This window comes from Chrysochloris asiatica, unplaced genomic scaffold (assembly GCF_000296735.1).
Source record: "Chrysochloris asiatica unplaced genomic scaffold, ChrAsi1.0 scaffold00035, whole genome shotgun sequence".
Taxonomy (NCBI): Eukaryota; Metazoa; Chordata; class Mammalia; order Afrosoricida; family Chrysochloridae; genus Chrysochloris; species Chrysochloris asiatica.
Window position 1 is genome coordinate 13992955 of NW_006408553.1, and position 12442 is coordinate 14005396.

Genomic DNA, 12442 nt, shown 5'->3' on the forward strand with positions numbered 1-12442 from the left:
AAAGAAAAACAGAGGGAATAGAAGCAAATACTGTTGAATGATGATGCATGGAGGGGATTGTAATCATTGCAATGAAACGATGGTGTAAAGCCTATGTTTTCCCATGTAAACTATCACTTAGTTCACAATAAAAGAAAAAAAAGTAAATAAGAAGATCAAGAAATTGGACTTCAAATTTAATTTATATATAAATTCAAATTTAAATGTTCTTGCTTCAAAGAACACTACCTGGAATGAAGAATGGGAGAAAGTATTTGTAAATCATACATTTACAAGGTACTTCTATCCAGAATATAGAAGCTCTGGTGACATAGTGGTTAGGAGTCAGGCTGCTAACCTCAAGGTCAGCAGTTCAAAACTACCAGCTGTTCTGTAGGAGAAAGATGAGGCTTTCTGCTTCCGTAAAGATTTATAGCCTCGGAAACCCTATACAGGGTCACTATGAGTTGGAATCGACTTCACAGCAAACCACCGCCACCACCACCATCCAGAATATAGAAATGTTCTGAATATTATTGAACATCTTATTCAGTAATAAAAATACTTTTTTTAAATCATCTAAAAAGTAAACAATTAATTTGAGCAGATATTTCTCCAAAGAAGATACAAGAATGGTTAATTAGCAAATGAAAAGATGATCAACATCGTTTGGAAAATGCAAATCAAAAGCACAGTACAATAATAAAAATGACAGACAATAACAAGTGTTTGCAAGGCCCTGCCCATAGATTGGAACACTTGTACATATCCCTTGTACATTTAACATGAGAATTGAAAATGGTGCAGCCACTTTGGAAAACAATTTGACGAAGTTACTGTATGATTCAGTAATTCTACTCCTAGGTATACGCTATCTAAGAGAAATGAACATTTACCTACACAAGAACCTATATATGAATGTTCATAGCAGCACCATTTATAACAGCTGAAAAGCAGAAATAACCTAAATTTCCATCAATTGATGGAACAAAACAGTTATATTCATATAATTGGATATTGTTGTTATTGTTAAGTGCCATCTAGTAGGTTGTGACTCATAGCAACACTGTATAGGGTTTCTGAGTAGAAGCTCGTGGGTTTGAACTGCTGACCTTGCAGCTTAAACTGACTTTGCAGTCCAGCACATTATCCTGCAGTGCTATGCCAGAATATTATTTGGCCATAAAAAGGAATAAAGTGCTGAAATATGCTATAACATGGGTGAACCTCGAAAACATGATGTTAACAAAACATCGCATATCATTTATATGAAATGTTCAGAATAGACAGATCCATAGAGGCAGAAAGTAGATTAGTGGTTGCTTAGGGCTGGAAAGTAGGGCAGAGGGATGGGGGAGGAATGCGGAGGGACTGGTTAATATGGGGGGATGTTCTAAAATTGAAATGTTCTAAAATTCATTGGTGATGGTTGCACAACTCAGTAAACACACTGAAAACCGTTGAACTGTATGCTTTAAACTGGCAAATTTTATGGCATGTAAATTATATCTAAATAAAGTTGTTTAAAAGAGAGGGCATGTGTGTGTGTGTGTGTGTGTGAAAGAGTTTGTATGTGTGTGAGAGAGAAAATTGTACATGTGTGAGTGTGTACCATGTTCTGACAGGGTGGGGTGACGCAAAGTTGGCTCTCTCTGGCCCTCACAGACCTCCCAGCTTGTGGTTTGAAAACCAAATTACAGGTTCTGAGACCACAGATCCGCTTTCCTTGAGCCCTACAGGACTTCCAGGGTACATTAGAAAGAGAAGGCTGGATGAGAACTGGGCCAGAACACCAACTCAGGTATAGAGATGGTCGGGGGAAAAGAGAGGGAGAGGTCCTGGTGAAGGTAGGAAACCCAAAGTGGTCCCAGCCTCCCTCCTCACCCTGCAAGCCTTGCTATTTCTCATACCATCCAAAACATATTTATTGAGCACCTACATTGTGCCAGGCATGAGGCTACAACAGCAAACTATAGTCGCATATACCAGCCTCCCCTCCTGGGCCCTCAGCTGCACCAGAGCCTGTGTTGGCTTCTTTGCCACATTCCCCTGAGTGTTGGAGGAGAAAGGAAGGGGAGGGAGGGAGCCCAGCGTCCTTCCCCTTGGCTCCTCCCATCCATTAATGAAAACCACCTGGTCTTTGAGCTGTACTCCATCCCCAGGCCCCCACTAGCCATCATTCCCCAAACCATCTGCTTCTAATGAGTGCCCAGTACCCGCTGCATACCAGCCCCTGGGGCTCATTAATCTCATTAGGCAATGACAAATCATCCTGGGGCTGACCAGGCTCCCCTCCCCAGGCCTTTTCCTCAGGCTCTCCCAAGGACCTCTGGAGGCATGTGTCCACACAGTCGTGTGCACGCTGAGACAGGCCATAGAGGCTCCCCATTGTATGTGCATGCTGCAGAATCTGTATAGAGATGTGAGCAAGGGTATGAGGGTCCAGAGGAATACGCCCCCAGGAACATTCTTAGCACTAATATTTTAACTGAAAGCTGCCTGCCCTCAGAGAGGCACCTCTTGGCAAACCCTATGCAAACAAGGGATAGCCAGGTTAGTGTCTTGGAACCTGGAACTCTTCAGAGGTAAAATGGACTGCTTCTGCTTCCTGAGAGCCCTTGTTGTCCCCAGCACCCTGCAAAGATGAGCACATTTATTCCCATAACAAGTCATCACCCCATTTTCCAAGTGAGAAACCTGTGGCTTGGTGAAACACCCAGAAGGTCAATGGCCAAGACAAGACTCAATGCTAGGCCTCTTTTTTACACCAGAGTCTGATTTCTGTTATCACACCCCTTCACCTGAGGGGCAGCAAGGTAGCGGTTCTGTGCTGAGGGGGCCAGGATACATGAGGAGGGCTCAGAGACACAGCCTTACCACATTTGAGCCCTGTTACACTAAGACTGGCCAATCAGCTGACTCTGCTGGGATCTTCTTCAGGTTTTCTAGTCCACCTGCCTCACAAAGTGTGTCCCCTCTGTCCCTAACTCAGCTTCCCCAAGGCATGAGTTTCCCATGAGTTCATCTCAGGCTGTTTCCCATTCTGCATGCATCGTGAATTCTCTCCCCTTATTCCACACCATGCCCTCACAGAAGTTCATGTCCACGAGCCTGCCAGCTCTTCCTACCCCTCAGGCCTCTGCATTGCAAAATGGGGACCTGTGTAGGCCTGACTTCCTCTTGTCCAATAAGGTGGCCCCTTCATACACACATCTGCACTGTTATCTAATCTAAAAGGCCAACAGGGCTCTCAGCACAAGAAAGCAATGCATGCTTTCTCCTGGAGCCCTGCAGACCCACCATTTCTTTTATTAAACTAGGCCCCAATCCTCCCATGAGACTTGTTGCTTATAGACTGTAGGATGTTAAGTTGCCATGGCCTCAGCTGCCCAAGTCTAGACATCTGAGTCTGACAGGACAGAGAGATCAGTGTTTCCTGAGCACCAACTACATGCCAGGTCACAGTGTCTTATTCATGATGAATAGGCCCACAGTCTAGGGGTCATCTGGTCCACTGGTTCTCAACCCCGGATGAGCCTGAGAATCGCTTGCATACCTTGTAAAAAATTCCCAGGCCCTATCCAGTCTGATGAGTTAGAATCTCTAGGAGTGGAGCCTAAGAGCTGTACTACTTAAAAGCCCTCTTTCTGATCACCCAGGATGGTGGTGATCAGCCAGCCTGGAGACTCTGAGCTCCTCCAGTCCTTCCCTGCACAGGGAAGTTGGTGGGATTCTGCTAATCACAGCTCACCACTCTGCCCAGAAGCTCTCCCCTCCTCTTGTCCCGTAAAGCCTGTCCCCATGCTTTTGGTTCTTTGATCTTTTCCTTCCCACAAAGCATTTGGATCTTAGAATTTAAACTTTGAAGGCACCTTACAATTCATCCAATTCATCTTCCTCATTTTACAGATGAGACTGAGGTCCTAAACCTGGCACCTGACCCTTACTCTACCACTCCTTTTCACCTTATTCTACCCCCAGCCCTCCCACTCTGCCCTTCTGTTCCTCAAACTCACTAGGCATGCTCTGGACCCAAGGGCCTCTGCCTTCTTGGAACCACCTGGTGTTTCCTCTCCCTTTATTCAGTTCTCTAGAGTCCTGGTGTGGTGCAGTTGGATACTGCACTAGACTGCAAGGTCAGTTTGAACTCACTGGCTGCTCCTTGGAAACCCTATACAGGGTCTTTATGAATCAAAACTGACTCGATGGCATTTAACAATATTCAGGTCTCTAGCTCAGTGACAAGCTCAGATTGAATTGTGTCCCCCAAAAAAGGTACGTTGAAGTTCTGGCCCTTGATGCCTATGAATATGACCTTGTTTGGAAATAGGGTCACTGTAGGTATAATCAGTTAGCACAATATTGTACTTATACAGTTGGATGGGTCCTAATCCTAGGTGACTTTGAAGAGAGAGAGACATAAAGAGGAAGATGGCTATATAATGACAGAAGCAGAGATTGAAGTGATGTTGCCTGGGCTACCAGAAGCTGGAAGGAGCTCTGGTAGTCTAGTGGTTACAAGTAAGACTGCTAACCTTAAGTTCAGCAGTTCAAAACTACCAGCCACCCCACAGGAGAAAGATGAGACTTTCTGCTCATGTCAGGGTTTATAGCTTCGGAAACCCTACGCAGGGTCGCTGTGAGTCGGAACCGACTCTGTGGCACGCCCACCACCACCAGAAACAAAAAGAGACAAGGAAGGATCTTTCCCTAGAGCAGACAGTGTGCATGGTTCTGCTGACACCCTGAAAGCAGAACCCTGAGAGAACACAGCTTTATTTAAAAGTCACCTAATTTGTAGTCCTTTGTTATGGCAGTCCTAGAAATGAACAGGCTGTCACCTTATCATTGAGGCCTTCTTTGACCTCACTGCATAAAATAGACCACCATCATTTTTCATCTCCCTTACTTTACTTCAAGAAGCCCTGGGGGGACAGTGTTACGCATTTGGTGGCTAACACCAAATGTTACGCATTTGGTGGCTAACTGCAAGGGCAGTAGTTCAAACTCACGTACACTTCGTACACTTCTAAAGCTGCAGAAATCCTAAGGAGCAGCTCACCGTTAGGCAGAATTGACTCAGCAGCAGTGGAGAGAGGTACCCTACTTTATTCTCCTTACCATCGACTCATATATTACACAAGGGGATTCAAAATGTTTGTGTAAATATTACATAATCTTTTCCATTCCATTTCTCCATGATCTTTGAAAGTGCCAGCCTATTTGTATTTACTATTTTCGAAGTCCCATCAGGAGAGGGTAAGGAGAGGCAATTGGACTATTTTATTCACCCATGTACACTCAATGCCTGGAACAGAGCATGCACAGAGAGGGGCTTGATAAATATATAGAGAATGAATGAATAGAACAATTCATAACAGAATAGAGGCCAAAACTCAGGATTTTAATTCTCATTCCGACACACTGTCTCACACCCAGTGCTCCTCCCGTATTAGTGATTCAGCATTTAGTCAGATGTTGTTGTTAAGTGCTTGTAGTTGTTGCTATGTTATCGCTCATTAAACCAGTTGCCATTGAATAGACTCCGACTCTTGATGACCCTTTGTGTTTCTGGTGAGCTTGAACAGCTGACCTTGCAGTTCAAACGGCTTTGCAGTCTGGTGCATTAACCCACAGCGCCACCCCAGGACTCCATGTCCATAGGATTATTTTTTTTTTTTTTAACACTATTTTACTGTTTTTAAGGTGGAAGTTTACACAGCAAATTAAGTTTCTGTTTAACAATTCTACAAAAATGATTCCGTGATCTTGATTACATTTATTTTCTATAATGCGTTATCATTCTCATCCGTTTTGTTCTGATTGTACCATTTCCAACTCCATAGGGTTTCAATGGCTGATATTTTGGAAGTAGCTCACCAGACTTTCTTCCGAGGCACCACTGGGTGGATTTGAATCACTAACCAGACTCATTAGCTGTTTGCACTCCCCAGAGGTGCTTGTCTCCCATTACTTTCTGACTATTCTTCCAGGTGGTTGCATAGTTGTTAATGCACTCAGCTGTTTGAACCCACGGGAGAAAGCTGTTGCATAAAGATTCCAAACTAAAACTCAAACCCACTGCCAACAAGTCAATTCCATAGCGACCTTAGATAGACTTTCTAAGATTAGATAGATTTGTGGGAGCAGCCAGTTTCATCTTTCGGCTGTCTAATGGCTGGTGGGTTGGAACCACTGACCTTGCAACTAGCAGCCCAATACCTAATCCACAGCACCACCAGGGCTCTTTCCAGTCTCGGAAACCCTGGGGAGCAGTTCTACTCTACCCTATATGGTTGTTATGAGTTGGAGTCAAACTCAATGGCAGTGGGTTGGGTTTGGCTTATGTTTTCTCTGATTGCTTCCCCTGCTTTGCGTATATCTACTGTGCCATGACTTCAAGGGTCAATGTTACCTTGTTGAGAATGAAGGTGAAGGAGAAGTGGGGAGAACTAGTGGGTCTTTGATAGATAGGAAGCAAGAGGATGAAGATGGGAAGATGTTGGTGAGGTCATCAGAGACATCAGGTCATCAGAGCAGCACATGGTGCTAAGAAGGAAGAGCCACTACAGGTGGTGACTGGCCCTCCAAGAGCAGGAAAGGCAGCTGCGGTTTGTCTTCCTCCAAAACATCCCTGGAAGGAGCATTTGGTTTCCTGCGACTCAGCCTCTAAGACCAATTCTGGGTTGAGTGCTGGGATCGGAGCTCTGAATGCTTAACTGCTTGTAGGAGAAGAAAAAGCCTCCCGATTTCTTTATGTGGAGTCCTGGTGTGGTACTGTAGAATAAGCACTGGACTGATATCCTCAAGGTTAGCGGTTCAAATTCACCAGCCATTTCTAGGAAACTCTAGTTAGCAGTTGTTAAGTGCCATGGAATACGTTTCATCTCATAGCTACCCTGTAAACATGACACTTGAGGTTAGCTGAGAACCTGGAGCGATCTGTATTCCCTTTATTTCCCAACATATTACAACCACTAGTTCCTCCCCATAATCCACATAAACTGAATTAGGTGCAGAATAACATGGCATCAAGATTGGAGGAAGACTCATTAACAACTTTGCTTGCTGGAAAAGAAGAGGACTTAAAATATTGATGAAGATCAAAGACTACAGCAATGTAAAGAAAATAAAATTCCTCACAACTGGACCAATAAATAGCATCATGATTAATGGAGAAAAGATTGAAGTTGTCAAAGACTTCATTTTACTGGGATCCACAATCAACACTCATGGAAGCAGCAGTCTAGAAATCAAATGACATACTGTCTTAGGCAAATCTGCTGCACATGGTGACCAGAAGTGTGGCCAGCTCCTGCTCTCACTAAATTGTTAAACAGCAAAGATGTCACCTTGAAGACTAAGGTGTGCCTGACCAAAGTCATGCATTTTCAATTGCCTCATATGCATGTGCAAGTTGAACAATTAATAAGAAAGATGGAGAAGAATTGATGGATTTAAATTAAGATATTATTGAAGAATATTGAAAGTACCATGGACTGATAGAAGAACAAACAAATCTGTTTTGAAAGAAATTACACCAGAATGTTCCTTAGAAACAAAGATTCCATCGTTCATACTTAGGACATGTTGTCAGGAGGGACCAGTCCCTACATCAGGTCATCATGCTTGGCAAAGTGGAGGGTCAACAAAAAAGAGAAAGGTCGCTCTGCCAGCTTCCCACTGTCTACCTGCCTTCAGCTCACACCAGGTGGCTCTGATATAGTGACCTGCAGCCCTAGCGTCTGGGAGTTCTGGCAAGATGCCAGACTAGACAGACACACTACATGGACCCTCTACAACAAAGATACAAAAGACAAAATAAAACAGAAACAGATAAAAATTCTGGCACCCTGAACTTCAGAAGAAAGGTTAGAGAAGCTGATCAGGGACAGTGAGAGAGGGAGACTGACTGGTTGGACACAGCTCAATCATCTTGTGAGCAGCTTTGGTAATGAAGGGAGGTCTGGCAGAGCAGATTCCCATGGGCAACGAGAAAGGTGCAGTTTCTTCTTTTTCCCCATGCTCCCACGGTGACCAGAAGTGTGGACAGCTCCTGCTCTCACCCACCCCCATCGCAGACCCTGCTGTCTAGGAGTTCATAGTCACATGGTTGGGACCCATGCCAGCATGAGGTGGGGGCTGGCTGTGCTTGTGTCACATTGGTGCCTGGATTCAGGTGGGCTTGGCTGCAGACTTACAAACCTGCAGAACCACCAGACCAGCATTTAGCCAGTCACCTTGTACCCAGCTTTCCTGTGGTCCTAAGAGACACTAAAACCAGATCCATCAAAGGCCCCCACAAACTACTTCCAGACTGAGTGCCCTGATCATAGATCACACCAAGTCCAATAGCAACTCCATCTAGGGCCAGGAACTCTGCTGTCACATCCCTCCCACAACCACTTCATGACCATCTTGAATTGCAGGAGCCCCCCAAAATATTTCCCCCCTCCAAGTTCAAAAATTGCACTGTTTGTTTTTACAAATATGACACAATGTCCCAGAGACAACAGACCATTTTAACTCACGTGAAAAAAATGAGAGAATGGCTCAAACAACCAAGAAGCAGACCTAGAAAATGTTTCTGAGGAAGGAAAGGTTAATGGAGCACACTGAAATAGATTTCAAAAGCAAGATAATTAGGTATCTTCAAAGGATCCATAGAAATGTAAATAGATTAATTGCATTAGTCAAGGGACAAAGAGCAGAATGAATACAAAACCCAGAATCCTTTAATATGCTGTCTACAAGAGACATATCAAAAAGATGGAGACAGCCTAAATGTCCATCAACAGAAGAATGGTCAAACAAACTTTGGTACATACACACAATGGACTACTGCAAAATGCTGAAGAATAATGATGAATCTGTGAAACATCTCACAACATGGTTGTACCTGGAGGACATTACACCGACTGAAATTAATCAATCACAAAAGGACAAACATTGTATGAGACCAACGTTGTGAAAAGTTTAAGAAGGTTTTCTTGATAAAAGAAACAATCTACGTTGGTTAGTGGGGGGAGGAGGGAAAGTTATTTATGGGCTACAGGGTAGACACATGTTAACATGGGTGACAGGGCCCGCACTATGCAACAAGAGGGAGGTTAGCAGAGGAAAGATGCTGGTAGTGGGAGACACAGGGAGGAATGCAATAGTTATAGTTGTTGTTGTTAAGTGCTGTTGAGTCAATTCTGACCCATAGCAACACTGTATAGGGTTTCCGAGGAGCAGCTGGTGAGTTTGAACCACTGACCTCGCAGTTTAAATGGCTTTGCAGTCTGGCGCATTAATCCACAGCACCACACCAGGACTCCAGTTATAGTGACTAGAGGTAAATGCTGTTAAATGTTGTTACATGGAAGGGTTTGCAGCCATGCAATGAAGCAAAGGGTATGATATATTGAACGTGACACTGCTGATTTGCTCTGTAAACCTTCACTCAATTCACAATAAAAAGTTTTTTGTTTTAAAAAAAGAGGAAGACCTCCAATGAGATGGATTGACACAGTGGCAGCAACATTGAGCTCAAACATGACAATTGTGAAGACTGGGCAGTGTTTCGTGCGTAGGGTCCCTATGACTCAAGGGTACCTAACAATAACAGCTGCCCCTCCACCATTCACGTGTTCTTCACCTAGACCCCAGACATCCCCAACCCCAAGGAAGAGACACTTGCAGGCCAGCTAGTACTCCAAAGTCCAGTGCTGGTCTGTCTTGGGGTCTCCAGGGAGGCCTGAAGGATGCCGTTGCTGAGACTTGGTGGGGGAGAGTTGGACTTGATTCCTTTCCCCACCCTCAGGTCAGGGTTCTGCCCCCTTGGGGCTTTGTTTGTTGCTTAGTTTATAGGGAAGGAGGAAGAAGTCATCTTCATAGTAAAACCCCCTCAGGCTTACACATCTGCCTTTTAAGCTGGCCCCCAGTTGGAAGGAAGAGGCGCTTGAGGCCAGTGAATTGCTCATTAAAGAGCGTTAATGAGTTTTCCTTAGCCCCATCACTGCCTAGACTAGTGAGGACTCCCTGCTTCTCTCAGCTCTAGCTGGTGAAGGGGTAGGTCTCGATCTCTAGCCACCAGACCAGCCCCTCTCCTTCTTCTATCTGGGGCTACCCTTTCTGATTGAGGTCCCAGTGGGTCTGACTCTGAGCCCCACACAGCTAGCAATTCTAGGTCTGTGATGTCTTTCAGCAAGCAGCGTTCTTCATCCTCCTGGAGTTGACCTCTTCCCTATCACACCATCTCCCCACCTCTGCCCTACCTACCCCTCCTTGCCCAAACACTTACAACTTCTCCAGCAGGGAGAGTCCCAGGAAGGATCCATTCCGGAGTCCTGTGATCTTGTTGTTGGTTAAGAGTCTGAAGGGACAAGGAGAACACAGTCAGGGGAAGGCAGTGTTACAGGCTAGAGATGCATATGGAGTGAGAAGTCAGTTTCTTCACTAGAGTCATGTGGCATTCTAGGTAACAGGTAGAGTTGTGCAACTGTACAGCTCTACCCTGTGTTTCAGAAATTGTAGGGAGGAGTCAGGGAACAGTCCAGGAAGACTGGCCAGCCCACTGACCCCCAAGTCATAGTTTACCTGCCCCGAGTTTCCCTACAGAGTGGATCTGACTGGGGCACAAGTAGTTTGAGCACGAAGTGAACTTGTAATGCCCCCCTTTTCTATCTTGGAACCACAGCACAGATCTCACAGGGGCTCCTTTGTGCCCTCCACAGCTCTGTCCTTGCATAGGCCCTCAGTCAAACCCCTGAGGATAGGAGAGAAGATGGATTCCTTGAAGATAGTTGTGAGAAAGATGGCCTGAGTTGGGTAGGAAGTCCAACGGGTCTGGGGACAAGTCCAGCAGGTCTTGGGGATCTCCATAGTTGCTTCTTTGAGCTGAGGGCCTCACTGGAAGGTGACTACCCACAGCCCTCAAAAGTCCCTACCTTAAAAGGTTGCTTCCTATGTTTGCCTCCCCAAGCTGATCTGCAGCCCCAAAAGTTAGTAGACTCTTGGGTCTGGGGGAAGCCTAGATCTCCACCCTAGCCTCTGCTGCCTCAGAGTTCTGTTTATTTACTCATTTGTACTCAGGGGAGGAGGGAGGAGGCCCCAAGCAGACTGAGCATCTCTGCCCACCCACTCAGTCTTTCTCTGACAGACTCCCCACTGGGAGGAGGGGAGTTCCAAGCCTAAAGGACTCATCCTTCAGTTAATTGCTTATTAAAAAATCATTAACCCGTTTCTCAGTCCAAGCACTTGCCTGCCTGGAGCAGAGGCAAAGGATTTCCCTCCTTTTCTCTGCTTTTACTGGAGAACTGGGCTGGGAAACAGGTAAGGGTCTTGGACCTTCTCTTCATTGGGTAGCCTCTGGTCTGGACTAGAAGGGAGAGGCAAGAAAGTGGGGACCAATAGGAAAGGAGCTATAAAAAGAGATTTGCAGTGCCCATCAATTCCACTCCCAGGTATATTCCCCAAAGATTTAAAAGCAGGAACTCAAACAGATATGTGTACACAAATATAGCCACCAGATGGATAGAACCCAAGTGTCTAGCAACAGATGAATGGATAAATAAAATGTGGTATACACTCTGTCTATAATAGAATATTACTCAACTATAATGAGAAAAAAGGAGCTCTAGTAGCATAGTGGTTGTGAATCAGTCTGTTAAACTCATAGTCGGCAGTTCGAAACTACCAGCTGTTCCACAGGAGAAAGATGAGGCTTTCTGCTCCCATAAAGATTTACAGCCTTGGAAACCCTATACAGGGTCATTATGAGTCAGAACCGACTCCACGGCACATCACACCCAACAACAACCATAATGAGAAAGGAGTCCTGGTGTGGCGCCAGACTGCAAAGTTGTTTGAACTGCAAGGTCGGCAGTTCAAGCTCACCAGCTGTTCCTCGGAAACCCTATACAGGGTTGCTATGGGTCGGAACTGACTTGACGGCACTTAACAACAACAACAATAATGATAAATGAACTTCTGATACATGCTGCAACATAAATGAACCCTGAAAATATTATGCTGAGTGAAACAGGTCAGACACAAAAGGGCAAATATTGTATGCTCTCACTTATATGAAATACTTAGAATAGGCAAATACATAGAGACAGAGTTGATTAGTGATTACCAAGAGCTCGGAGGAGGGGAAATGGGGTATTATTGCTGAAGCAGTACTCAGTGTCTTTTTGGGGTGGTGAAAAACTACTGGAAGTGGGCACTGTTGATGTTTGCACAACATAGTGAATGTAATTAATAATGTTGCTGAATTGTACACTTGTTGTTGTTGTTGTTTGGTGCCATTGAGTTGGCACCAACCCATAGTGACCTTATGCACAGCAGAACGAAGCACTGATCGATTCTGGGCCAACCTCACTACTGTTGCCACACTTGAGTCCATCTATGCTGCCACTTGGCCAAAATATCTCATTGGGGGTATTCCTCTTTTTCTCTGACCCTCCACCTTACCAAA

The 12442-nt window shown here is 45.0% G+C and overlaps 1 protein-coding gene across 1 annotated transcript in view; it reads right to left on the reverse strand.

The window, feature by feature from the left end:
- GPR124 (G protein-coupled receptor 124) overlaps positions 1 to 12442 on the reverse strand; it is a 72396-nt gene that overhangs the window by 29064 nt on the left and 30890 nt on the right. The window contains exon 2 of the mRNA XM_006859966.1: positions 10265 to 10336. Within this exon, the coding sequence (XP_006860028.1) occupies positions 10265 to 10336 (72 nt within the window). The remainder of the gene's footprint in view (positions 1 to 10264; positions 10337 to 12442) is intronic.